Source organism: Onychostruthus taczanowskii, unplaced genomic scaffold (assembly GCF_017590055.1).
Source record: "Onychostruthus taczanowskii isolate IOZ18803 unplaced genomic scaffold, ASM1759005v1 scaffold51, whole genome shotgun sequence".
In the NCBI taxonomy this organism is placed as follows: domain Eukaryota; kingdom Metazoa; phylum Chordata; class Aves; order Passeriformes; family Passeridae; genus Onychostruthus; species Onychostruthus taczanowskii.
The window spans coordinates 3,614,065-3,641,430 of NW_024502680.1; the positions used below are offsets into that span (position 1 = coordinate 3,614,065).

General features: G+C 46.5%; 2 protein-coding genes across 6 annotated transcripts in view; one reads left to right on the top strand and one right to left on the bottom strand.

Moving 5' to 3' along the window:
- Nucleotides 1–5,940, bottom strand: part of UGGT1 (UDP-glucose glycoprotein glucosyltransferase 1) — a 40,610-nt gene extending 34,670 nt beyond the window's left edge. The window contains exons 1-4 of the mRNA XM_041416266.1: nt 5,872–5,940; nt 2,786–2,921; nt 923–1,005; nt 244–374 (exon numbers count right to left, since the gene is read on the bottom strand). Coding sequence (XP_041272200.1) covers nt 244–374; nt 923–1,005; nt 2,786–2,910 — 339 coding nt within the window. The 5' untranslated portion in view covers nt 2,911–2,921; nt 5,872–5,940. The remainder of the gene's footprint in view (nt 1–243; nt 375–922; nt 1,006–2,785; nt 2,922–5,871) is intronic.
- Nucleotides 5,941–6,813: 873 nt separating this feature from the next.
- On the top strand, nt 6,814–26,769 carry SAP130 (Sin3A associated protein 130). Of its 5 annotated transcripts, XR_005953501.1 has the most exons (22): nt 6,828–6,994; nt 7,303–7,419; nt 8,177–8,412; nt 8,946–9,104; nt 10,253–10,364; nt 11,867–11,991; nt 12,783–12,907; nt 13,473–13,623; nt 13,809–13,899; nt 14,179–14,283; nt 15,323–15,464; nt 15,723–15,844; nt 18,104–18,406; nt 19,368–19,545; nt 20,754–20,858; nt 21,617–21,978; nt 23,299–23,547; nt 23,843–23,968; nt 24,841–24,944; nt 25,176–25,308; nt 25,606–25,719; nt 25,924–25,948. XR_005953501.1 is itself a non-coding variant. In XM_041416140.1 (21 exons), exons 2-21 carry the CDS (start codon nt 7,308–7,310, stop codon nt 26,080–26,082), a joined length of 3,180 nt encoding a protein of 1,059 aa, XP_041272074.1. In that variant the 5' UTR covers nt 6,814–6,923; nt 7,303–7,307; the 3' UTR covers nt 26,083–26,769. The 5 variants fall into 5 exon arrangements, 4 of the variants coding, with proteins under 4 accessions (XP_041272074.1, XP_041272073.1, XP_041272077.1 ...); XM_041416140.1 differs by lacking the exon at nt 25,176–25,308 and having other exon boundaries at nt 6,814–6,923; nt 25,924–26,769; XM_041416139.1 differs by lacking the exon at nt 25,176–25,308 and having other exon boundaries at nt 25,924–26,769.
- The last annotated feature ends 597 nt before the right edge of the window (nt 26,770–27,366 follow it).

Below are 27,366 nucleotides of genomic sequence, written 5' to 3' on the forward strand. Positions count from 1 at the left end.
ACCAATTCTTAGTGCAGCAGGCACAAAGATATGCAGATATCAAAATGCCAATTCTTTAGTCTACTCTAGACAAAAATTCAGCATCTCATGAAATTTGTATACACATCCACTCTGTAGCTCAGGTGGACAGAGCAGTTAATCAGTTCAGGTTTTTTATATCTCAAATGTTTCCTTCCACAGGTCCCTCCTTCCTGAGCCTTGGTAAAATGCTCTGCACATCACCTGAGCATTTCCTGCACTAACCTGTTGAAAAGCTTGAACTGCTGCAGAGTAGGAGCGTAAAGACAGGGAAAATTTCAACAAATTCTGCTGCAAAGGTGACAGAGTCTGGCAGGCCACTTTCAGCATTTCCTGGTAAGAAGAATAATCACTACCTGCAAAATCAAAGTACAAGCAGTTATCTTTCTATCCCATAGTCTCACTGAAGAGAGGCTTCTCATCCTAGTGTGATTTACACCAACAGAAGCCCATGACATGAATTCTGAGTATGCAATGACCATTCCTCCTCCCATTTCATTACAGCCAATTCCACAGATGGATGAGAGTGAACTTCAACAGAGACCCAGGACAGTACACTTCAATACATTCCTGAGGATGTAAACATGAGCAGGGCAGGAGGGAAACAGTTTAGAGCTCCCATTTAATTTCAGCTGAGAAACAGTAACACACAGAAAAGGCTTTTAAAATATTTCATACTTCATGTCAAAAAAGAATCTGGCAAGCAAAATGTTTCAGACTCATCCAGTACAGCTTTTGTCAAACGGATACCCAAAAGCCTTGAGCACATTACAGAAAAAAAAAATATTACTGAGGTAAGTATTTTATAAAAGTCAAATGAGGATTAACATAATGGAAGACAGAATACTGTGGTATGTTTTTTAACTAGCAGTCAGCATTGAGAAAAAAGACTATGAAAACTTACCATCATGCTCAGCTCTCTTAATATTCTCACTGGCTTCAACAAAATTCCAGAATTTTTCTTGACCTTCTTCTGATAAAAATTCACTAAGTAAGATGAGAAGAGTGAGTTAGATCTACAAATTTTCTCTCAAGTTACAAATCTGATACCCTGTAATGCTTTACAGAAAGTTAGCACCTACCACCTCTATCAGCAAACTGTGTTACTAGAAAAAGCACTGCAGGAAAGCTAAAAACAAACAAAGCCAAACAAATAATCACTGCAGACCAGGACAAACACACAGTACATGCAAGCAGCTTGTAAGGCACCTCCTGATCCTTTAAATGCCACTAACAGGCAGCACTGTCCATCCTGGCAGCTCTCCCTCCTCATGCATTTCTTTGCAATCTTTTATGAGAAACAGACATTTTTGTTTATTTTGCTGAAACAAACTGTAATTATGAGCTTTGGTGGGCTTTGGTGGAGATTTTCTGTTTGCTTGTTCTTGAACAAGCAAAAGGAGAAGTCACAGCTTCAAGCCATGTTACAATTCCCATATATTAAGCATATAATGGGTAAGCATACAAGGCTAGATAATGAAGTTCATCCTCTGAACATTGCTAAGCACAAACACTGTATCATGTCCACACAGGTAACAGACTTGCTGTGCTAAAGGATGCTACAGCAGAAGGTTTGGAGCCTGCTCACTGCCACAGTAACTTGTGTGCTCCAATGCAAGGGTAAGTGCTGCTGGAACACCTGGGCAACAAATTGCAGGGCTGGGCTAAGTGCAGTGACCAGCAGGAGTGATTTTACACTGCAGTGCTGCATCATGCTGCAGTTCATCCCAGGTGAACTACCCTGCCCTACACAAAGCCTCTGACTACAATGGATCGAGTCTTTGGCACATTATTTTGATTATTTGCTTACTGTTTCACACTCTCTTAGGTTGAGTTTTTCCCCAGCAGTGTCACATTGTCACACAGTCTCTCAATCCTGGCATTAACACCTGTGTTCTGCATTTTACTGCTTAAGGAACTTTCAGTCTTCAGCTTTTCCAGAGAAGGTTACAAGAAAGTAATTTCACCTAGGACACACCTATCCTCTGAATGAAAGCCACGCTGATGTGAATGAAACCCAACAATGCTCAACTATTTTCATGTGGAACAACTGCAGTAAAACAGACAAAATTCCACATTTGGCAATACTCTTAAGTGATACAAAATCAAGCACACACCAACTTGAAATTCTGAAAGTCCTACTGACATCTCCAAACTAAAACATTACAAAATTAAACAATGAGGGATTTCAAAATCACTAAGCAGACTAGCACTGAAAAGACAGCATTTTGTTTTCTTTTTACACAACACCTTAAAAATAAAGCCTTTAATACCATAGCAGAAATGTTCCCAGGGTGACTTGCACAATATTTAACAAAGCAATTGACTTTAATCAATGCAAAACTCACATGAACAAAGTTAAACTCAAGCTTTACTGAGCTAAATATACACGAGCAGCAGCTGTGCACCAAAACCTACAACACTGATGTAAAACACATTCAGCTACAGAATCTTACAAGACCATGCTGAACTCCTCTATCTAATGCTCTGAGTAAAACTTCATAAAGCAAAAAATACCAACTATGTAATTGTTTATGGTTATTAATGTTTGTTCTAATGCAAAATGAGAGAATTTATCACACAAAACAACTACTGCCTCCTCTAAAATCCTCCTCCCATCTCCCCAAGCACAGCAGGGATCACATTCCCACATTATTACTGTTGGTAGTGACCAGAAACCAAAGTGCCACATAACAAAGAGAACACTTTACTTTATCCTCTAAGCATATTCTGATTTGACAGTGAAAAAAAATCACAATGCACTTACCTTGTTTCAAGGAGTAAAGGAGTTGAAGACCACTTTGTAGTTAGAGATGTTGTCACAGCCTTAGAATCTGCTTTTACAAGTGAAGAACTGAACCAGACTCCAAGAACTGCAATAAGTATTCCCATTTTATAGGAGACTGAAAATGATGAAGGAAAATAATAAGTTTTGCATTGTCTCTTCTTATAAATACAGGATCTCAAATATATTGAGATACATGTTAAGATTTTAAGACTGCATTTAATGAGATGATCACACTCTCACCTGGGCTTACAAAATCACAAACTTGAAGAGAGGCAAGGAATTTACAAACTTACTCCTGAGATGCAATTAAACCTAAATCAATTCCAGCTTCCTCTGTGTTTATGCTTTCAAATAATGTTTATGTTTCTGTTCCAGGACGCCAACACCACAAACTTCTTGCTTTGAGAGGTATTACAAACTGCACACATTTCAGATTGGGAGGGCAAACAACCCACATTTTATAGGAAGTAAAATCACACTTTGTGTTAGCAAAGATCAGCAGCTATGGACTAATCCAGGCAAGGGGGAGCTTCCCCAGTCAGTCCTTTAGGTTTTTTGGGGAATGAGGAAACAAGTATTTCCTGGCTGCACTAAGCACCACCAAATTTAAAAGCTGAAAATGAATGAAATCATGCAAGCAGACTCAAATGACACAACCTACTGCAAGAAATGACCAAAAAAAAACTCCCAAATTATTCCATTTCTTTATTGTCCTTCATTTTGTGTATTTTCAAGCCTTTGTATTCTCTGGCCTACATCCCAAAAGAAAGCCAAGAGAAATTTACTTGCCCACAACTCCTGAGCTTATGGAAGACCTGAATTCTTCTGTTGGTTTTCCTTTACAGTCTCCAAAAGTTCAAGCTGTTTTTGCCCCTCTCTGACAAAAGTATATTTCTATTTACTACACCCCCAACATGCACTCAAGTAACTCTTTCATTTCTTTATCTTTTTTTTTCCTGGTTAACTAATTTTCTACGTCCTCCCTGCACCTGAAAAAATGTTCTGTTGCAATTCTACATCTATCATACCCAATAACCTGCAAGGATCTAACTTCTGTCTCCTTTTTATTACAATCTCAATTATCTCAATATAAAGAACAGGGTTATATACCTGTAGCTGTAAGCTACCTGTACATATACACAGACAAACAAACAAATCCTGCTCTCTTTAGAAGTTTACACCCCTCCAGCCAAATGTTTCCCAACAATAACTCAGACATTGTTGTTTCTCTGCGAATAAAACCAGAAATTGCTGCTGAGATCTCCAAAGAGCAGCTTGGTCAGCTGCACACGACATTTGCTTTATGCCACACCTGGGAAGCAGACAGATGGCATCACAGAAAGGGCACAGCCATCGCTCCCTGTGTGCAGAGCGGGAAGCTCAGCCAATATTTGTGGAGTGAAACATTGGCTTCTGCCAAGTGCAAGGGAAAACCACAGTGCACAGATCCTCCCAGAGATGGGTCCTTCTTATTCTCTGCAAATCACACACTGGAGTTTGGAACAGGTAAATGAATACACCCAACAGCACTCCCATGGCTAAAGCTCCTATGCTGCTCCCTTGTGCCTGCCTTCCTGCTCTGGGAAAGGCTGAATTAAAAGCCTTTTTCTGTATGAAATAGGAAAGAAACCAAATGACACGTCTGACACTTGACACAGTTTAGCCAACTGAAAACCTGCACATTAGAAATATCTACAATTCCTCAATAACAGCCATAAAACAAAGGAATGACCGGTATCTCAAATTAAAATGCACCACGGAAAGAGGCAAGAGGCACGGGAATGAACAAAAGTGACACAAGGAAATCCAGCTCTGTGCCAGGTAACAAAGCAAAACCCAATCTGAATTACAACCCCGCAAAGCAGTGTAAATATTTTTCCTCCTTATTTTTCTTCCAATTACTCCGTTTAAAACACTCCTGGAAACCTGCACATCCAGCCTCGGGGGAAGGAATAACCCAGCCTACACTGACAGCCAGTGCTCTCTGCCATGCCCTGCGGGGTCAGCCTGGCGGCAAGCGGGTGAAGGGCGGTGGAAAGCGGGAGCGCTGCGGGCACAGCGCTGAGGCACCGGCCGGACGCGGTGCAGAGATGCCGGGATCAGCGGGCACCGATCGCGCCGGGGAGCACGACGGCGATCTAGCCCGGGACCAGAAATCAGCCACTGAAGCGCGGAGCAGCCAGGGCTCAAGGCATACATTAAACCCGGCCCGTCGAGGCGTTAATGCTGCGGGGCGATAAACCCGAGCGCAGCCTCCGCCGCTCCCCGGTCCCGCTGACCGACCCCCGCGGGGCGCGGAGGCCGCTCGAAGGACCCCGCCGGTGTCCGCCCCTCCGTGGGGCTCACCCCGGCCGCCCGCTGCCCCCCAGCCGCCGCCGGGGCCGGGGCCGGGGCCGCCCGGAGCCCGGGCCCAGGGCACGGCCGTGCCCACAGCAGCGGCTGCTCCCGGGCTGCTGTGCGCTCTCGGTTTGAGCAGGTAGCGCCCGAAGCAAAGGCGGAACCTGTGGGTTTTGTGACATTAACTGGCCCCTGAGCGGTCGCCAGCCTGTGCTGCTGGAAGGAGACCCTGTGCAAACAACTGCTCCTTTATGCACAGTGTAGAGACCGGGCGGGGGGAGGGAGTGAAAGCAGCACAGGGCAGATTAAACCAGCCGTTCTTCATGTATCTTCTCTGCACCTTTTACGCGTTCTCCGTCAGAACTCCCGGTCCGTGCGGAGGTGCGGGCTCCGCTCGGCTCTGCGCGCTCCGTGCCCAGCTGCCCCGGCCGCGCCCGCAGCCTTCCGGGGGCTCCGGCGCCCTCCGAGACACGGAGGTGCTGCAGCGGCACTGGGTGTCGGGCGAGACGTGGAAAGGCAGAGGGAAGCTGTAAGCCAGCCGGGCAGAGGGGAAGGGAATGTCTCGGGAGGGGAGCTGCACCGCGGGACAGGCGGTGGCTGCTGCGGGGCCTGGAGAGCGACACGCACCGCCACAAACTGCTGCTCCTGGCACAAACACGAACACTGTTTGTGCTCCTGTTCACAACACAAACGCTAAGGTTTGCGAGGCAGACACAGGGATTACTTACATGTGATCCAAAGGTTTTCTTCCCGGTTTCGTTTTAAAACATTATTAAAACTCTGAAAGTGGCAGGTGTCTGGCTGAGTTCATATCTGAGCGTCAAAACATGAGAATATCATGAAGAATGGTTGTGTTCTGATGTGTCAGTAAGCAAAAGCGAGGCAGCCAGCCCTGCACTGGTGGTCGATCTCTCAGGGCTGTGATGTGCGTCTTCTCCGAGGTTTGTGGGTTTTATTATCTTTTTTCCCCCTCTAGCCCAGTGATAGGGGAGGGTGGAGTGCCCCCCCTGTATCCCCTTGTCCCTTCCCAGGACGAGGGTTGGGGACTTCTGAGAATCCCCGGGGTGCCTGGGGGATCCCCCCCCGAATTTTAGGAGGTTTGGGGTGCTAAGCCCCAGGGATCCCCAGATTACCCATGTCCTCATGTCCCTTTCCAGGATTGGTGGGAACACTTTGGGCGGCCCCTCCAGGGAGTTTTAGGGGACCGCCCGAATTATGGCGGGTTTGGGATGTTTTTGGGGCGCTGACTCCCTCTGTGCCCTCCCCAGGGACGCCCAACGCATTCCCGCCGTGTCCTCTTGTCACTTCCCAGAGTGGGTGTTCGGGGGTGTGAGGGGGGTTTGGCTGGGTGTGCAGAGCAACAACGGGGTGCGGAGCTGGGGGTAGCGGCCGGAGCGGGCCCGTGGGGGCGGTGTCGGGCCCGTGGGGGCGGCGGCGGGCCCGTGGGGGCAGCGGCGGGTCCGTGAGGGGAGTGTCGGGCCCGTGGGGGCGGTGCTCGGAGACCTCGCGGCGCGCGGCCAATGGCGCGCTCGGGCACAGCACCGCCCCTCCCGCGCCTCGCGAGATCGGTGCCCGCCACAACCCCAGCGCGGACTACATCTCCCGGCGGCCCTGCTGGGCGGGCTCAGCAGCCAATGAGGCGCGGCAGCCCAGGGTAGGCGGGGCTGGCCGGGGCCAATCGGGTGCGGGCAGCTGCAGCGGCGGAAGCGGCGCTCGGCAGCGGCGGCGACGCGGGGCGACCGGCCTCAGGGACCGGCGCACGGCACCGCCCCGGGCACAGGTACTGCCGCGGCCGGCGCACGGCATCGCCCAGATCTGCGGGCCGGGGCTGGCTCCAAGGAAGGGCTGCGGGTAAGGGGCGGCGGCCGACGCTTCACAGCGCGGCGGCGGCAGCGGGGAAGCGAGCCTCCGGCCGGCGGAAGCGCCGCGCAGGGGATGTCACGAAGAGACGGCATCAGGGCAAAGCGGCGCGGCGCGGCGCGGCCCGGCCCGAGGCGGCGGGGCCGTCGCGCTGCCGGGCACATCCGGGCCCTGCGGCGAACCCGCCCGCGCGGGCGCGCCTGGGTGGGTGGGGCCGCGGGGCCGCGCCCGGAGAGCGGGAGGGACGGAGGGCCGGGCCCGGCGTGTCGCGACATAACGGCCGCGCTGCACACCCGCAGGTGACATGAGCTCGCAGCAGTTCCCCCGTTCGGGCGCGCCTCCCGCCCCGCTGGGACCAGCGCCGCCGCCCATCCCCACCAGCGGCTCGGCCGGGATTATCGCCCCCGCCGCCACAGGTAAGCGCCATCCCGGCCCCGCGTCCGCGCTCCGGGGGCGGGGAGCGATCCCGCGGATCCTCGGGCGGGAGGAGCGAGGCGGCCCCGCGGACCGGGCTGGAAGCTGCCGCGGTTCCGCGGGCCGAGAGCACCGGGGGCGGCTCGGGACAGCGGCGGCAGAAGCGGGACCTTGGCTGCCCGGTGTCTGCGCGCAGGTGCCTGTCCCGCTCGGCTCGGCCCGCTGTGTTCGTAGCACAAGTGACGAGCGGCCACGGGAGCATCTCGTGGGGCTGGAATTGGAGTGGGAGCTGTGATCCCAGCTCCTGCTGCCCCTGCCGCGGTGACAGGTTTTCAGAAGTGACTGGGGGAGCAGCTTCATCTTCAGGAGGTTTTATACCTGTCCTCTGCTTGATGTTCAGATACATACTGCATTACAAGTGCAATTTTTCTTGCTGGTTGATCTGGGATTTAATGGCAGTTACTTAGATAATTAAATACTTTTCACTTGGAAAAAAAGTTAGTCAGTCTGTGTTTAAAGAAGGTGTTTAGTTGGACTTTTCAGAGTTGACCCCAGGTTGTCCCAGCATTGCCCAGCCCATCAGTTCTGAGGGGAACAGACAGAAGCAGCGCCAGGATTCCCTGGTTCTCCACTGAAATGTGTTTAATTGTAAAGCTGAACTTCTTTAATTTCCATATTTCCCATGTCTCATCTCTGACCTAGTGGGTGACCAAAGCGAACTTTGTAACAATTGTGACCTTTTTCTCTGGTTTTCCCTAGTGAGTGACGAATCCAGTCGTGAGCCAGAAGTTGCTCCCAGGGAGCACATGGGCCCCAGTGGCTCCATCCAGCCCCGGGAGGAGAAGCAGGAGCCCGTGGTGGTCCGGCCATACCCACAGGTCCAGATGCTGACACAGCACCACCCTGTCCAGTCTGGTGCCCCAGTGACAGTGACAGCACCACCAGCACATTTGACTCCAGCTGTGCCACTTTCTTTTTCAGATGGACTTATGAAGGTAATGAAAGGATTCATTGGGGGAAAAAATACAATCTGTATGAGTCAGTGTTGATAAAAAGTAAATTAGACCAAAACTTCCCCTGCTTTTGACTCTAAAGCTTTCCTTGCCTGCTCCTGCTAACTGTGCAGTGCCTTGTGGGTTTGGCTGATCCAGATGATACACTGAAGACTTGCTAGTGTTTCAGCATTATTGTGCTTATCTTCGAGGAGAACAGTGATTTCAATCAGTTTCTGAAGTCTTCCATTTTCTGTGCAGGATATAAAGTTAACTGTTTAGTATCCAGTGTAGGGCAATACCAGTGCCCTGAGAGATTCCACTGATGACCCATGCCAAAACTTGTATATTTCCAGGACAAAATATGCCCTTTCTTTGTTTGGAATAACCAAATGTGCAGTATCTTTCCTCTCCAAATATTTAGCCATACTTACATAAACTTTCTCCTCAGGCTTTGACCCCACAGAATGATTGCTCTTTCAACACTGTGCTCTCATTTGAAGTTGCCAACGTTTCTGTCTTTCCATTTCTTGTAGCCTCCCTTGAAGCCCACCATGCCCAGCCGGCCCATTGCTCCTGCTCCACCCTCCACTCTCTCAGCTCCCACAAAGGTCCCTGGGCAAGTGACTGTGACCATGGAAAGCAGCATACCACAGGCTCCAACAATCCCTGTGGCAACCATCAGTGGGCAACAGGTCTGGTTTTTTGGTGTTTTTTCTGTTCCATCTCACTGCATGCTCAGATCAATACAAGTACAGCTGAGGTGGGCTTTTGCAGCAGGAGGGAATGTAAAGAGAGCAGGTTTCCCTATTCCCTATATGCTGCTGGTTGTTGGATCAGTTCTTCATCATGGTTATCACCATCTCTTTACAAAGCTGCTGATTTGTTGGGAAGTGCTGCTGGTTGTTGGATCAGTTCTGCCTGGACCATTAAACTTCAGGCTTGGTTATCACCATCTCTTTACAAAGCTGCTGATTTGTTGGGATCATCCAGCTGGATAGCACAGCCAGGCTGTGATGGCAGAGCCATACCCAAAAGCTGGGTTTTTCCTTAAAAGCTCCTGCTGTGTCAGTGTCACTTGGAGAATTTCTACTGTAGAGAAAGTGCTGGCATTCATTATTGCAGGGTTCTTCAGCTTCCCTGGGAGGAGATCAGAGAAGACCAATGAACAGTTCATGGGTTTGCTCTGTGTTCTTACTGAACTAGGGGAGACAAAATTTCAGGGAGTCTGTGTAAATAATGATTTGAATTTTTTTTACCTCTAACTTGGCTGTAGAGCCAGTGCTGTTGGTTTGAAAACAGTTTGTCAGAACAGTCATTACTAAGCCTCTCAGGGTTTTGATATAAAGTGCCTTTAGGTGGACTTGAGTTAGTCTGGCTAAGGATGTGCAGCAATTCCAGTGGATTTATCTTACATTAATAACCCTGGGAGGTCTAGAATTATAAAAAAGTAGAATTTGTTCCAGCATTTGCCAGGTTTCCACCATTCTCTCAACTTTATTGGAGAGGTGGTATGAAACTATGCCTTAATGTCACCAATGCTAGAAGGGACAACTCTGGCTGTTTGTGGGTGGCTGCTGGGTGGCTGTCACCCAAGTACCAACCATCAAAACACACCAGTGAAACAGAGAAGTGTTTGCACCCTCCAGTGGCAGCAGGCTCTGTAACTTTATCCTGTACAAACACCTGCCTCTTTCTCCACTCAGCTTTTAGTGCATGCTGCCTTGGTACACCAAATATTTCTCCAAAATCTCTTTTCTGTCTCTGAGGCTGCGATATGGTGATTCTGTGGCCACTGATTTTTGTCAACACAGCTGACTTGTTTTGTTCTTGTACTCTGCAGGGGCATCCCAGTAACTTGCATCATATCATGGCCACCAACGTGCAGATGTCCATCATCAGGAGCAGTGCTCCTGGGCCTCCACTGCACATTGGAGCTTCTCATCTGCCCCGAGGTAAAGATCCAGCTGTGCTGTCCCTGCCTTCTGCTCACAGGCTCTCAGCTGCTGCATTTAGCCACACCTCTGAAACTCTCCTCACTGCTAATGCAGCTGTTTCTTCAGATGTTAAAATTGTTGGCATGAGTGAGTGACTGTTGGCCTTTTAAGAATCGTGTTGCCTTCATCCATTTAGGGCAGGACCACGTGACAGTGTTTAAAATGCTGGCAGGTACCAGCACATCTGATATTCTAATTCTTTGCTGTTAAAACAATCAATACTTTCAAGAAAAAAAACATCCACAGGTAGAGACACACCTGCCCTGCAAAATGGCATGTACATTTTGGGTGGCAAGTATTGCTCACCTATGGCAGGGGCACATGGGAGTTGTGAGCCACATTCTTGTATCCCCCTGTCACAGGACCACTCGTGCATTGTTATGCATGCCATCACATCATATTGTGTGCATTTGCATTTACCCATGAGTTAAATGCTGGTGGTAACTACAGGCTCTTGTTTCCCTGGGTTTTGGATGCTACAGCTTGTAAAACAGGAGATGAGTCCCTTAATGCAGCCCTGTGCTCAGTACAGCCTGGCAGATTTCTGACTGCAGCTTTGCTTTCAAAGTCTTATGGGTTAGGTTTGCAGTTCAGCTTTAAATTGCTCTGAATTCCAAGTATCATTTGTCAGTTTTATTTCCTTTCATGCTCAATGTTATTTGCTGACTCACTCAAGAAAAATAAATTGATGTGAGCGAAAACATAATCTTCTTTAACTAGAGCAGGTGGAATGACTGTGGATCTTTATCTGTAGCTACAGTAGTGTTGTTCACCTGATTCTGAGGGGACAGCTGCTACAGACTTGGACTCTCAGTACACATTTTCTTTTTTTCCTTGACTTTTTTCTCTGGGTATGAATATTAACTTTTGAGGTAATTTCAATGGAGGACACGTACAGGAGATATGCAATACAGTCCATCATCTGATTGCAAGGCTATTTGCCTGCTACTGTGATTTATTATGATCAGGAGTCATCAGACAGGAGAGAAATTAATCAATTGCAGGTTTAAATGGTGTGGAGTTTTGGTCTTGTTTTGTGTGGTGTTTCGTTGCTCTTCTGGTTTCCTTCTTTTGCAAGTGTATTTTTCTTCTGAACTTCATCAGCTGCAGTGAGATCATTGCTGGTATCAAGTGACTCATTTACACATTGGCCCAGTAATCAAACTGAATTATTTCTACTGACTTCCATAGCTTGGCATAAGAAAACATGGCATTTGCAATACAAGGCTATTACAGAGGAATAAGAAATACCCCTAAAGCAAATTAATTTAAAGTAAGACCTACCCCTCCACACATGCTTTTATAAACCTTATGTATATTTGTTGAAAGCCTTATTTTTACACCAACACCATGAACTGCCCTGAATATGAAATGCATTAAAACTGAAACGCCAGCTGATGTCAGGGTCTGTCTGTGGTTGTGATGGAGCTGAATTTTAACACGCTTGGTTTCTTCCCCAGGTGCAGCAGCTGCTGCAGTGATGTCCAGCTCTAAAGTAACCACAGTCCTGAGACCAGCGTCCCAGTTGCCAAATGCAGCTGCAGCCCAGCCAGCAGTTCAGCACATCATCCACCAGCCAATCCAGGCAGGTAGCAGCCAGGCAGCTCTGCACACCACTGACCCCCTGCTCCAAACGCTTCCTGGCACTCGCTGTAATGTATAACCTCGGTTTATTTCTGTGCACTGGCTGCAGCTGCTGTCAGCTCTCTTGCACGTCTAGTTTCTGTATTTCCTTAAAGACTTGGTGGGTTTTAATCTGGCTCCAAAGTGCTTAGAAACTGGGAAGACAATTTCATTCAGATATGCTCAAGTTTTAAAGTCTGAAAGGACCAGTACAATGTCCTGGTGTTAATTTATTGTTCAATATATGAATTAATGTAGAATTTTTGTAATCTCACTATAATATGCTTCTGTATATCTTGGTTTTGTACCTGTATAAGGAGAAGATGGTAGATCTTGTCTCCCTACAGCAGTGCTAGTGTTTAGCCCTGGGACAGAGGGTTAAACTGTGCTTTCCCATTGTGCTTTCACTTAGGATCCCAATCACCTCTAACTTCGTGTGTATTGGAACTTCGTTTCTTTTCATTCTGAAGGGAACTCACCTTTGAGGTTTTTCCTAAAGACCTTCAAGGGATCCAGTCATGTTAACTTTGTTGCTCACTGGTTCCTGTGCTGTATGTGTGTTGAAAACCAGGACAGTTCTGCTTAGGAGCTTGCAGATCAATTCAGGAAGACTGGAAATGTCTCAGAATGCCAAAACTTAGTGGTGAGGTGTATGGAAGCCAGTTTTAATCAAGGAATTCCTAGCTCTTCTCCAAACAGCACAATTTCCTTTCTGAATGTTCTCTCTTTGACACTTTTTTGGTTTTTTAATAGTCTCGTCCTCCAGTGACAACTTCAAGCACTATTCCTCCTGCAGTGGTGGCAACTGTCTCAGCCACGAGAGCTCAGTCCCCTGTTATAACCACAACAGCAGCGCATGCCACAGAGTCAACCCTCAGGTAAAACCTACAGAAACTCTGTATTTGACAGAAATTGCAGCAAGGGGAAATGTTAATCAGCCTGAGGTGATAATCCTTTACTTGTGGGATGATATAAAACCAACAGAGTAATGCTTGCACAGTGCAACTCCTTGCAGTTCTGTGAATAGAAATGAGTATAAGCATAAACTTATACCCATTTATATGGGTAAAAGGGCTCTATATTATGAGAAGGAAAGACCTAAATGAATCATTTTTGTAGTCCTGCTCCCTGGACAGCAGAGTTTGTGTTGCAGGAACTTGTGGGTATTTGGCCTTTATTTTTTATGAAGACACAGTGAAAAGTGATACATGAATGCTGAGATGAAGTTCAGCTGATAAGGGTTATGATAACTCCTGGCTGGGTGCACAGGGCAGATGAGGACAGAACAGTGTAGCTCCAGTTCCTTACGTTGCTTTGCCACGTGACTGACAGCAGCGCTGCTGTCGCTGGGGAGGACACTGAGGCCTGATGTGTGTGCCTGTGTTACATCTCCCATCCCCAGTCTCCAGAAGGTTGTTGATGATCACTTTCCTTGCCCTGCAGCCGCCCCACGCTGTCCATCCAGCAGCACCCCCCTTCTGCAGCCATCAGCATCCAGCGGCCGGCGCAGCCGCGGGACACGGCCACGCGCATCACGCTGCCCTCGCACCCTGCCATAGGCGCCCAGAAACCACAGCTCCACACCATGGCCCAGGTGAGCTGCAGGCAGCTAAAAACCTCCTGCTGCTTCTTGACACTTGTTTATAGCTTGCAGGCTAAGATTACATTTTGGAGAAGAGTCAGAAATTAATGTTCTGTACGGTCACTGCAAGATGATTGCATACTAACGATAGATGTTACGTTTAGTAGTCTTCTAACTTCAAGAATTTTTTTTCATAGAAAACCATTTTCAGTACTGGTACTCCTGTGGCAGCAGCAACTGTGGCACCTATTTTGGCAACAAATACCATTGCTTCAGCAACCACAGCTGGTGAGTATTCATAATACTGTTGTGGGAGCATCATGAGGGCTGGGGTTTGTTGCTTTTTGTTGGCTTTCTTTGAATTTAGAGCCCAATCATTGTTGAGCAAGTCTTTTTTCATGATAAAGACTGCATTTGGAGGTGCATGAGCAGGCTTCAGGAGTGAAATTACTCAGTTCTTCCGGGAGGTTGTGTGTTTTGGGGTTTTGCCCTCTTTAGGATATGGACACACTGGCATGGTAGGGCTCCAAAGAAAGATCTCCTATTAAGTTTGGTTTTTTCCTTCAGGTTCTGTATCTCACACCCAAGCGCCTACAAGCACCATTGTTACCATGACAATGCCCTCACATTCTTCCCATGCTACAGCTGTCACAACCTCAAACATCCCAGTTGGTGAGTGATTTCAGTTCTCAGAAAAGTGTGTAACTCATGCTTCAATTTTTCTCTGTATGCTGGAAGTGTTTGTGCATGTTAGCAAATTAAGGAGGGAAAGAAAATAATTTCATGCTGGGAGAAACCAATTAACAGGTCTGCTATTCTAATGTTTTTTAATATCAGGAAGAAATAGATGTTCTAGCAGGAGCAGATAATAAAATGGCTCATTTACTTTCTCTGTTGAATTTTTAGACAAAATTGGGCCTTTTGGCATTTCAAAACCTGCATTGGATACTCTAAAAGTTTTAACTGCTTGGTGATAGACTGTGGTTTCGTAGTTGATTTTGTAAGTTACTTCATGTGCTTCTTGAAGTGTCAGGTGTAGCCTAGCTGGATTTGATTAGTGTGTTCACCTGAATGTAAAAACACAAAGGCCTGAAGGTGGGAACTTTATTTGCTTGGATGTGGAATGTGCCTGAGATGTTTCCTACAGAACAGTATCAATTTCCTTTTGTTTGTCGGTTTTCCTGCTGACCTCCTTGTTCTTTTAAAATCTTGCAATCTCTTCTCCAAGCATAAATTTTCAAGGAGTGAAATTGTATCTCATACATCAGTGTTTCTTGTAAAGTTCTTGTAGGTGTTTTCTTCTTTTTTGTGGCCTCTGTCCGCAGACACTTTTCTGCCTTGGTCTCATTTCCCTTGATCTCTGCTTTCAAAACTCAGATAACTTTTTCTTGACATCAGAATGGTTTGGACTGATCCTAAAAAATTTAACTTAATCTGAGCACTGAAGTGACTTTGTTAGCAAGTATAATTTATATATGTATTTAGAATATCCATCCATTCTGATAGAAATTGATGAGAAATGCTTTGTTCTCCTTTTTCTTTTGGCCTGTTGTGGGTAGGAAATCATTTGTGGATGGTGTGGGTTGCTTTGGGTTGAGAGGGAAGGGAGTAATGTTGGTTGCTTTGTTTGACAAGGTTATTGATCTTGCTTTGCAATGTTTACTAGCCTTTCCTTTGACTGTCAGTTGATGACATGTTTGTCTTTATGCAGCTAAAGTGGTTCCCCAGCAAATCACCCACACTTCTCCCCGGATCCAGTCTGATTACACAGCAGAGAGGAGTAACCTCATACCTCTGTCCAGCCACCGGGCATCTCCAAACCCAGTAGCCATGGAAACCAGAAATGACAACAGGTGGGCAGAACCAACAGCTCTACCCATCAGAGTGTGTGTGAGTAGGGTGTGGGAGCCCTGCTGCTTTTCTACCTTCTGCTGTGGTGGAAATAACATAAAAATGGAGGTGGGGGTGGGATTTGGCAGTTCTGAATCAATTATGATAGTTGAGATAACTGGTAGCATAGATGAGATTGTGAAGCACCAAGTGCTGAAGGGCAGGGGTTGAGGGTTACCTGTTGAGCTCTGTGTAACACTTGCTCTCTTTGATGGCTGTAGGCAGTCGGTGCCCGTCCAGTTCCAGTATTTCTTACCCACGTACCCCCCCTCTGCCTACCCTCTGACTGCCCACACCTACACCCCCATCACCAGCTCCGTGTCCACCATCCGCCAGTACCCAGGTAAGCCCAGCTGGGGCAGGCAGCCTCGGGGTTTGCTGAGCTTGCAGCTTATGGATGTGCTCCAGTGGTGGAAGCAACTAAAAGGATTTGTGCTTGACTCTGACAATTAGTCACAACAAGTCTGTGATGATTTGTTGTTTTTTCGGGAGTTTCATATTTGATATCCCAAAGGCTCTGTGTCTGGAAGTAAAAGTTTTGAGTCTACAAATCAAAACAGTTTGGCTCCTCCAAACCAAGCTGACTCTTCAGTGCATCTTCATTCCCTGGTGTTCTGATAAGCTTTTTTAATATCTTTTCATGTGAGTGTACAGTTTGAGAGAGAAACCTGAACTAAAAAGGGAAAAACTAATTTGCATTGTACCCTTGCATTAGTGTTCTGTTGAGAAGAATGGAGAAATTAATGTATTTGAACAGTTGCAGTAATTTGCAGTCAAAAAAAAAACGATTCACAACCCAAACTTATGTCATTCTCTGACAAAATTTGGAAACTTTTACCTTACCAGGTTGTTTAGGGCTTTCTCTATAATGTGATCATTTCCACTATCCAGACTGCAAGAACATGCATGATGTGGAATTGATGGAATATCTGTGTCTGCTGGCAGCATGACACCTGTGAGCAGTACAGAGGAAATTTAGAAGGACTGGGAGGTGGCAAAGCCCATTTGTTGAACAGGAAAGTGTAGAATCATGGGGTTCTTTAGGTTGAGAAAGACCTTTAAGGTCATCAAATCTAACCATTAATCCAGCACTCCTAAAGCCACTGCTAAACCATTTTCCCAAGTGACACATTTTTTAAATACTGCCAGGGATGGGGACTCCATCACTCCTCTGAGCAGCCTGTGCCAGGGCTTAACAACCCTGTATGTGAAGAATTTTTTCCTAATATCCAATCTGAACCTTCCCTGACAGAACATAATTGCACAGTCAGGGCTTCCAGTTCTGGAGGGATATTGGGTCGCTGGTAGGCTAATGGTCACTTTTATAAATGCAGATGTGTGTTCTTCATCAGGAGCTTATTGACAGAGACATTTTAAATTGATTTGAAGAATCATGTTAAATTGATGTGAAGAATCCATAGAAGGTATTAATTATCCATGGAAGGTATTAATTATGGCAGCTGGTGGTGGCAACTTAGAGCATTCAGGGTATGAGGAGGAAGGTACACCTATGCTGAGCACAGCTGGGTGAGGGTACAGAGGATTTCAGAGGAGGCTCTTTAAAAGATCAGAGATAAGGAGAGTTAATGTAGAATTTTAGAGGAAGAATGTTGGCTTTGGTTTTCTAAATGCTGGTTGTGCTTTACTTAGTATTCTAAAAGGATTTTGTTGGATAGAAAGTTTTGCAACAGCAGTGTTTTGACTAAGAGAATAAATGTGCCACACTTTATACAGGGCCCGGGTTCAGTTTTTGATGCCTGTTTTTAGAGTGTCTTGTCAGCACAAGAACTTGATGGAAATCCTGTGACAATGATAAAACCAGCTTGTTCTGCATTGTTAGCAAGCAAGGCCATTGTTGGCAAGTTCACACTTGAATTCTGTGCGTGGCTGCAGAAATCCTGTGCAGCTCTGCAGAGCCTGGAAATCTGGAGATCCAAAAGTGATCCAAAAGTATTATTTAAGTGCTGCATGGGAGAACTGTAGTACACTGTATGGTGGATCTGAAAAGGTGGAATCAGTTGTTTAGAGCTGTGGATTTATTTAAATGGTTGAGCTACTTAGAGCAGCTGTATTGTTGGGAACATTGTTCTGCCACTAAAAGATAATTTTGTTCATTTGAGCTGTGTGATCCAGTCTATAACTGGATCCCTGTTATATCTGGCCTGTTCTGGGGCCAGATAAGGTTGTGTTCAACTTCAAAGTTGAGTCATCTTCAGGCAACACGAAATTACTTAGGTTTCTGATTGCTTTTAATCTATTTTTTAAGCAGGGGAAAATGCCAAGTGTTGGTACTTACGAGCACTGTAAAATAGGATAGTGAGCAAAAATAGAGTACAGCATTCTGAGACTGTAATTCAAGTCTACTTAAAAGCAGAGTTAAACTGCTCTTTTCTCTCTTGCTGCAATTACAAATAAAAAATATAATTAAAATCAGCAGTAATTAATTCCTCTGGCAGACAGTCTTCCTTACTCTCATATTTACTACTGCAACAAGCAGGCTGGCAAATTAATTTTTCAAAGCAGAAAAATGTCTGTGCATTGGAGCAAGTGGTGGGAGGGGGAGCTGAGGTGACCTGCTGCTGAGGTGTGTGTGCTGCTTCAGTTTCAGCCCAGGCTCCCAACTCGGCCATCACGGCTCAGACCGGCGTGGGAGTGGCCTCCACCGTGCACCTGAACCCCATGCAGCTGATGACAGTGGATGCATCCCACGCCCGGCACATCCAGGGCATCCAGCCCGCCCCCATCGGTGCCCAGGGCATCCAGCCCGCCCCCATCGGTGCCCAGGGCATCCAGCCAGCGCCCATCGGGACCCAAGGACTGCACCCTGCCGCACCCATGGGCGCGCAGGGGCTGCAGCCGGCGCCCATCGGCGCCCAGCAGCCCCCGGGCGACACCAAGACCTCGGGTAAGAGCACAAGTCCTCGCTGCAGAGCGAGACGGAGCGGCTGAGCTGCTGTCCTGCACGTGTGGCTCTGACTGGTGGTGTTGTTGCAGTGCCTGTGGTCCAGAGGTGGACACTGAATACATCCGTGCACATACTCTCCCAGCAAATAATTGTTGGCTGTTTCTGAACTGATTTGTTTTTAAAGCATGCTAGGTGTGGGTAGCCTTGGATGGGTTACTTGAGTGCAAAAGACTGGTAGTGCCTGAGCTTAGACAAGTACCTTCAGTAAGGCCTTGTAGCAAAAGTAATTTACAAGTGAGTGATGTTCTCTGGCTGTGCATCAGATCCCAGGAGCAATTAGAGTACAGCCAGGTACCTTCTGCTGTTGGTAACCTGATCTTGAGCTGTGCCAGAGACCATTATAAGTGATTGGTCTGATGGAGCCCCAAGAACTTACTGGAGGAATGGGACATGGCATCCAAGAGAAGATGCTGTTGCACAGCTGGCAGGCACTGCACAGTGACTTCCTGGCTGTCCACATGCTCTGCATCCCTCAGTTGGCCAAACAGGCTCTGGCAGAAGGTCAGAATGCAAACGCAGCTGATGTCACTTAGAGCTGCCATGTGTTGCCACATGGGCTCTACCAGAAGTGTTGCTCTGTTGACCCATTAGTCTTGGTGATCTCCCTAGTGATTTCTGCCTTTTCCTTGTCTTCTGGAAAATATAATTTCCCTAGAAATGGTTGTTAGGCAGGAAGTATTTTCCTTCTTCCCTGCAGAAGGTTCAGTGATCAGATTGCTCGTGGCAAAAGCACTGCTTACAAAGGAGTCTGAAAGCACTGCAGTTAGAGACTGAGGGACTCAGAGAATGTACAACATATGCTCTGCAGACACCTGCTTTGTCATCACATTCCCTTAAGTAATGCTGATTTCCACTTTCTGTCTGTTTTTGTCTCTGCTGTGTCCATGTCCATCCTTCCCAGCAGTCGTCTTGGCAGATGGAGCCACCATTGTAGCCAATCCTATTAGCAACACATTCAACACTGCTTCTGCAGCAACTACAGTTGTGCAAACCCACAACCAGAGTGCCAGTGCCAGTGCTCCAGCCCAGGGCTCCTCCCCACGCCCGAGCATCCTTCGCAAGAAGCCAGCCACGGATGGGTGAGTGGAACTGAAGGTGACACGGGGGTGATGCTTCCGTGCAATCCAGCCCAGCCAAATGGAGTCATTTCAGTGGAGATAAGGAATACTCCAGCAGATTACTCAGTCAGCAGTGGTTGCAAGTGACCTGCTGATCAGTGAAACAGTGCTTTTCCTCCCCCAGGGCAGGATATAGTTTTCTGTAGTGTCAGTAATAAAATGAGAAGGACAGTTTGTCTCCTAGGTCTTGAAAGTGACCTTTTGAGAGAAAGTGGATTTGAGGCTTTCTTGCTTAGTGTGATAAGAAAGAGTTCATAGTCTACTAAAATTAGAATTGGGTGCTTTTTCTTCAGTGCTTTTCTTGGAAGAATATGTGGATGAGAGGAAAGGATAGGATTAGTACCCTGCTGTGAAATCTGATTAGGAAAAAGGGAGGGAGTAACTAAAACTCTTAAAATATTTTATGTTGCCTGTCTATTTTTAAATGCCTTAATAAAGAGGCAAGAGACAGCTTTAGAATTAACAATGCGTTCCCTCCCAGCTAGCAACTGAAAATGTGTGGCACTAATGTGTCCTGTGAGATTAAAATTGCATACTTTTTATGTGGGTGGAAACCTTTTTTAAGGCAGAGAAGCTGTAGGCTGTAAAACTGAAAGAGAAGTTAAAGAGTCAGGTAGATCACTAAAGACCGTTTCAATTTGTTGATTATTTTGGATAGCAGTTTGACTTTTGGTTCCAGGGGAGACTAAATAGTATCTAAAAGACCTTAATCCACCTTACCATCGTAATATCCACACTCAGGCCTTGAGGTCCTGGAAGGAGCAGATGCCCATGTGAGCACTGTTTAGCTCCAGATAATTTGCTCAGTCTTGAAGCAGGAGTGCTGGACAGTGGCATGGCCAGACCCCTTTGTCCACTGCTGGAGCCTGGCAGTTGCAGCAAAGTGTTCTCACTGACAAGATGAAAGTAAAGCTGGCATTCTTAGAGAAGCCCTAAATTGAGTGAGACTAGGCCAGAGCAACTTATCTTTTATTTTAAAAGAAAATAAAGTAGCTAATTTGAAAAGTAAAATGAGACTCTTTGTGCAGTGGTTACACTGAAGACAGAGAGCAGTGCTCCAGCCATAACTCCTGTCCTGGTTTGTGTAAGAGAGCTGATTTCTTTGCTCTCAGGGGTGTTTGTCTTTGCACCAGGGAGGTGGGAATCCTAGATCTGTGTGTCTCTTCCAGGCTGGCAGTCCGGAAAAGCTTAATTCCCCCTCAGCCCCCTGAAGTGGCCAGCACACGTGTGGAGAGCACGATGCGAAGCACGTCTGGATCACCAAGGCCTGCTGGGTAAGACTTCAGGGAACAGCCAACTGCAGCCTAATAGTTCCATTATATTTGTTTGAGTTGTGTTCTTTGGCTGTTGGAGCATTTTTCTTTCTTTTGGGAAACAATCTGTTTTTTAATTTGTTACAAACTCCAACAGCCTTGACAAGTTCTGCTGTTTGTGAAGCTGAGAAAATTATCTTTAAAAGCTGTGCTGATGAGCTTTCACAGAAACAAACAAAACCCCTCTGCTATTGTAAGGGGAGACAGGCCTTAAAACTTTTTCTATAGTACTTGAAAATCAATTCTGAGGAAAGGTAAATGCCCTGATCACTTGAGTTCAGTGGCTTTACAATTTGTTGTTTTATAACTGTCAGCCACAGTGCGAGCTGCTGCAGAGGATGGGGCCAGTACAGTTTTGGGTAAAAGTTCCTCTTGGCTGCATTGTAAAACTGTTTTAATCCTTTTACAAGTATTTTGAGGTTACCTGGAATTAGTAATGAGATTTGTTTGTCACAGTGAATGGAAAAAAGTAGTATCTGTAATCAATACAGATAGAAAGTTTAGATTAGTCTGTAATCAATACAGATTGGAAAGGGAGAGGAGGAGGAAATATAACTGAGATTAAGTCTTCTCCTGTTGTTAAATGCTTTACTGCACCAAGTGGGTGCAGGAAAAACTGAATAGTCTGACTGAAGTTTGGCTCATTTCCTTTTGTGCTGGGTGCTCACAACCCGAGATACATTTCACTTCACTTCTCTTTGCTTTTATTTGTGCTACAGTGGCAAGCCAAAGCCCGAGATCCACGTGTCCATGGCCACCCCAGTGCCTGTGTCTATGGAGGCGGTGTGTAACCAAGGTGGCGAGCAGCCCACCATCACGGTGCCCCCGAGCTCCCAGCAGCCCCCCTCTGCCATCCCCACCATCATCGCAGCTGCCAGCCCCACCTCCCAGCCTGCAGCAGCCCTGTCCACCATCCCAGGAGCTGTGGCAGCTGCTCCTCCCACCTCCACCACCATCGTGGCAGCTCCTGCTCCTCCCTCCACCATGAGCGGGGCTCTGTCAGCGGTGCTGGGGCCTGTGGTACCAGAGATCAAAATCAAAGAGGAGATGGAGCCTATGGACATCATGCGGCCGGTATCTGGTACGTGGCTGGGAACCATCAGGTTGCTTTTTTTGGTTTTGAGACAGTAGAGGATTAGGAGGGTTTTTCAACAGTTTCATCTTGAAAATGAAAGGACATCTCTTCCGTGGTAGCACAGAGCACCAGAGTTCCTGTATGCTTTATAAAGATCTTTTTTGCCTTTTTCCTAATTTCCCATTAAATCACTTCTTATTGTGGCTGCTTTGTTCATGTTCAAATGATCCAACTCCAAAGAATCTGTGTGAATTCCTTGCTAAAATGCTCATGCAGTGGTACTGACATTATGGAACAGCTCAGCTGAACTCAGTTTATTTGCAAATCCTACTGTTCAGGTCCAGTGTCTTTCTTATGTGAGGAATTCATGGCCACAGTAGGACTTCCTAGGGCCCTCGTGTGATTCATGCATATTTTTCTCTAGAACTTTTCAAAATGTTCATTATATTGCCTTACTTATGCAGCTTGGCCATAGTTGCTATCAAATGGCATGGTCAATAAATTCAGATCCTTACAGATTTTATTGGGCACTCTATAGTGGCAATGTGACAGGAATGCATCCCACATTCATGGATTTCAAAGTTCAGGTTTAGCTGTTGGTTTTAGCACTCTCCTTGAAGCTGTGTGTTGTCCTGTGAGACAACAGCTCCTTGCTGCAGATGTGTCTGGAGCATGAGCAGATAGCATTAAGCTCTGGGGCTCTTCTGTCTCTTCCCGCCATTTGTACCCAAATTGTCAAGAGATCCCATCCCAGAAATTTTGTAAGGCTGCAGCCTTAGTCATGGCTGATTGTCCTTCCAAGTTCAGGGAGTGTTCCCTCAGACTACCTGCCACGCTGCTGCCAGCTGCCCAGGTGTGTTGGTGCAGTGACCTGCTGAGCAGTGCTGATGGCTTGGCAGTACAAGCAAACTCCTGCAAGCAGAGTGCTGCAGTCCTGCTTTGATTCCATCTGACTCTCCTGTCAGGAGAGAGGAGGGATTTGCTTACTATGACAGTGACCTGTGCTGGTGTGCATGCAGAGGGGTTTTTACAGTAACACACATGTTAGCGTGACTCCTTTTTGTAACACTGAATTAACATAAGCTTCAAATATGAAGCAACTGAGACACAATTGGCTCTGCTCTCATTCTTTATGTATATGAGACACTAAAGACTTCAGCTTATAGGCTTGTCCTAATAATTATTGCTGGCTTAATATCTGGTCTGTTGGTGCACATCACATCCCTCACACTGTGCTGAAACAGGACCTAGTGTTGGAGGTAGTGTTCAAACCGTGCCTTATCTTCCCACTGCTGATGGTTGGGTTCTTCTCTTTCTTCCTCTCAGCAGTCCCTCCTTTGACTACAAGTACTGTGTCTCCATCTTTGGCACTGCTGGCCAACAATCTTTCCATGCCTCCAAGCGATTTGCCACCTGGTGCCTCACCAAGGAAGAAGCCCCGTAAGCAGCAGCATGTCATCTCCACAGAGGAAGGGGACATGATGGAAACAAACAGCACTGATGATGAGAAATCCACTGCCAAAAGTTTGCTGGTGAAGGCAGAGAAACGAAAGTCTCCTCCAAAGGAGTATATAGGTAATGACATCTCTGATGTCTTTGTCTTTATTCAGGGGTCTGTATTTTCTCTTCTGTTTGTTTCTCAGAGAAGGTGCTCTGTCACATTTCCACTTCCTAAATACAAGTAATAGAGAATCCAAGTATCTGTTCCTCACCACTTTTTGTATAGGGCTGGGAAAACGTCAGGGAAAATGAATTTTCTCAACACACCGTTTTGTATGAGGCGGCACTTACTGACCTGCTGCTGGAGCTCCTGTGGATGCCAGCCTGCTTTCACTGCTGGATGATAATGCAGTTCTGGTTCCTTCTGCAGATGAGGAAGGTGTCAGATATGTCCCTGTGCGTCCCAGGCCGCCGATCACGCTGCTGCGGCACTACCGCAACCCCTGGAAAGCTGCTTACCACCACTTCCAGAGGTACAGCGACGTCCGCGTCAAAGGTCAGTCTGTGCAGGGAGCACGAGGGAAGGGAAGGGAAGGGGGCAGCGCTGAATCAGCTGTGGTTCTGTAAATGAAAACATGGTCTGGTTATTGATGGATCTGCTTTTGTGCAGTGATAGAAACGTGCTCACCAAAGGTATCCTTGTAAAAGTGGCGTGCTGTGGTGATAGGCTGCAGCTGAGTGTTCTTGTTGGCCACCTGACACTTGCCAGTTAATCACAGACATTCTGTATTTAATGTAACTAGTCTTGTCGAGTACCAAATGGGCTTTTAAAGACTTTTTTACCTAATACAAGGAAATCAGAGATCACATACTGGCTTCCAAACTTTTCAGCTAGTATTTTAGAATTTTTTAGGAGACTCAGTTTTCACAACTCTGTAAATACATCTAGGAGAGTAAAAATAGTACAAGATGGGCCATTTACTTGTTTGTGCCCAGAATTTTTTAGGATACTCGGTTTTCATAACTGTGCAAATACATCTAGGAGAGAGTAAAAATAGTACAAGATGGGCCATTTACTTGTTTGTGCCACATGCTTTGAAACACTGAGCACTACATTCTTTAAATAAGAAAAAAATGGGTTATGATATAATCTTGCTGAGGTGCTTGAAACATTGAGCACTACATTCTTTAAATAAGAAAAAAATGGGTTATGATATAATCTTGCTGAAAGTACAGATGACCTGTTAGCCAGTGAGAGCAGCAGCTGGGTACATGGCAGAGGGGAAGTCACTTTCCTGTCTGAATCAAAATATTGCTCATTGTCATTTATTAGGTTGTAGGGGGAGCAGAACTTGGGTTATTGTGGTTTGAGAGGCCTGGCCTGCTCCTGAAATTTGACTACTGTATTCTTGTGTTTCCTGGTGACAGAAGAGAAGAAGGCCATGCTGCAAGAGATTGCCAATCAGAAGGGTGTGTCCTGTCGTGCACAAGGGTGGAAGGTCCATCTCTGTGCAGCGCAGCTACTACAGCTGGTAGGTGCATGGGGCTTGGAGCTTCCTGCAACATGGGGGAACATGAAGCTGTGTAAGACAGGAAGACATTCTTACAAACTCAGTACATTGGGATGCCCTAAAGGAGCTGGTGTGTAGTGCCCAAAGGGAGTGGGACATGCTTTCCCCTTTCTCAGGAATGTGGCATAAGTGGCTTGGAAACTTGGAGTGTTGGTTTTGATCCAGACATAAGAGCTGATGTATTTTGTACAGATGATCAAAACTGGCAACTCCCTCCTGCTGATGCACAGGTCTGAAGAAGCGTCTGTTTGGGATGGTGCGGCTGATCTGAGGAGGCAGCACTGATCCACATTCCTGGATGCTTCTGTTTCAGGTTGGGGGTGAGGTAGGTGCTCTGCATTTTAGCACCAAACTCCCCAAAACCTCTGCATTCCTGGAATAGTATTGTGAGCAGTAGGGGAAGCAGTTGTGGTAGGATCCATGTTTCTTCAGAAGAGGAGCAATCCTGTAAATAGGATGTTAAAAGGAATGATAGTGCCACATTTTGTCAGAGGCTCCATCTTCTGAATCACTGACACGAGCAGCTGAGAGGGGAATGGATTGTCACTGTTTCTGTGTTAACATGGGCAAGTGTTTGCCAGCTTGGCAGTGACCCTTCTCATGAAGGGCTGATGTCTTTTAGACCAACCTGGAGCACGATGTGTATGAGAGGCTGACTGCCCTGCAGGAGGGACTCATTCCGAAGAAAAAGGCAGCGACCGATGACGACCTGCATCGAATCAATGAACTGATACAGGTGGGTCCTGTGGCCTCCCAACCCAAAACCATGCCCTTGGTTACAAGGCATCCTTACTGCTGTTAGTAAAAGCTAGAGCTGACCTAAACAACCCCACGTGGGTTCACTCCCTGTGTCATCAGCTACAAGGGGCACAGGTAGGGAAATGGGAAGGCATTGCTCAGAGCAGGCATTCTGTGGTTAATGACAAGTGTTTCCTTTCAGGGGAACATGCAGAGGTGTAAACTCGTGATGGATCAAATCAATGAGGCTCGAGACTCCATGCTAAAGGTCTTGGATCACAAGGATCGTGTTTTGAAGCTTCTAAACAAGAATGGAACTGTCAAGAAAGTGTCCAAATTGAAGCGAAAGGAGAAGGTTTGAACGCAGACTAATGACTTTGGAAATGGAGAACGTGTACAGAACGGAGCTGAACCTTTTTGTAGTTTGGGTTTATTTTTAAGCAGAGCATCGGAATAAAAAAGGATGAGTTTAGGGAACAGATGGACACATGAAGCCTGGTGACCTGAAGGGATTGTCCTTGATCTTGTCATAATGAACAAAGATTTCTCTCAGGCTCATCCCTTTTTAAAGTCTTTCCAGTCCCACTGTTCAACTCCTGATGTGTCAGGTCTGGACACACCTGGGAGGCAGGAGGTTGTGCAGGGGACTCCAGGAGGCTGGCATACAGCTGTGGACCCAGACAGCAGCCAAGCTTCCAGCAGTGGAAAAGGCACCTCTTTCAGTTACCCCATTCAGTTCTCATCCTGACCTTCCAGTGTGTAAAGCAGCCTTCTTACACCAGTGCCACTGCACTAGGGGATCTGCCACAAAGAATCTCCAACAGCTCAGAAGCCCTAGCTGTCAAGATTAAATAAAAAAAAAAAAAAAAAAAGAAAGGGGGGGAGGGGGGAAATCATTTCAAAGTGATATTGTAGTGTCTGTGTCTGTGTTGGTGCTCTGGGATACTTGTGTTGAGGTACCTCTTGCAAGAGGTGCTGTAGCTGGTGTAATGTTAATTGTACGTACCACATACATCCTGAAAACATGAATAAAGGAATTGGGGGTTTTGTATGTGAGCAGTTCATGTACCTTTGTACCAGTGAAACTCTTCAAGCTGTCAGCTTGAAAACGAAGCTTTGGAAGAAGCCTGAGGGGAGAAGAGAGAGCATGTTGGGAGCCAGCCAGCACCCTGTGCTGGGGAGGGTGAGTAATGCCGTGCCCAGTTCAGGTCCTAAAGATGAAAAATGGATTATCCCCCAAGCACTTGTGCATTTAACCTTAATATCTTACAAAAATTGCTAAATCAGTTCATTTTTAGTCTCCTCAGAAGGAAACTTCAGTGTCACGAACTAACTCTGTTAAGAATATATTCTTTTGCTCCTCCAGTTATAGTGCTGCTATCTTGCCTTTTTTCAGAACTGAATTTCCTAATTTTTATAATTAGAGAAATCAAATGTCCATATTCACACTGGTTTTGTATTTTTAACACATGAAAACCAAGTTTATTTCAGCTTTGGAGAGTAGTCTTTCATGTTAGCTTGATCTTGCTCGTTCAAATGAAACCACTTCCATTGTAAGATACAATTCTAATATAATGATATTGTAACTTGGATATTAGGAAAGTTACAGTAGTGTGTGTGTGTGTGTTGAAATTAAAAGCAGAGG

Coding starts and splice junctions, on each gene's coding strand:
- SAP130 (XM_041416140.1), top strand. CDS start 7,308: ATGAGCTCGCAGCAGTTCCCCCGTTCGGGCGCGCCTCCCGCCCCGCTG. Junction 15,465..15,722: donor GAAACCAGAAATGACAACAG/GTGGGCAGAACC, acceptor TGATGGCTGTAG/GCAGTCGGTGCCCGTCCAGT. Junction 25,720..25,923: donor GAATCAATGAACTGATACAG/GTGGGTCCTGTG, acceptor GTTTCCTTTCAG/GGGAACATGCAGAGGTGTAA.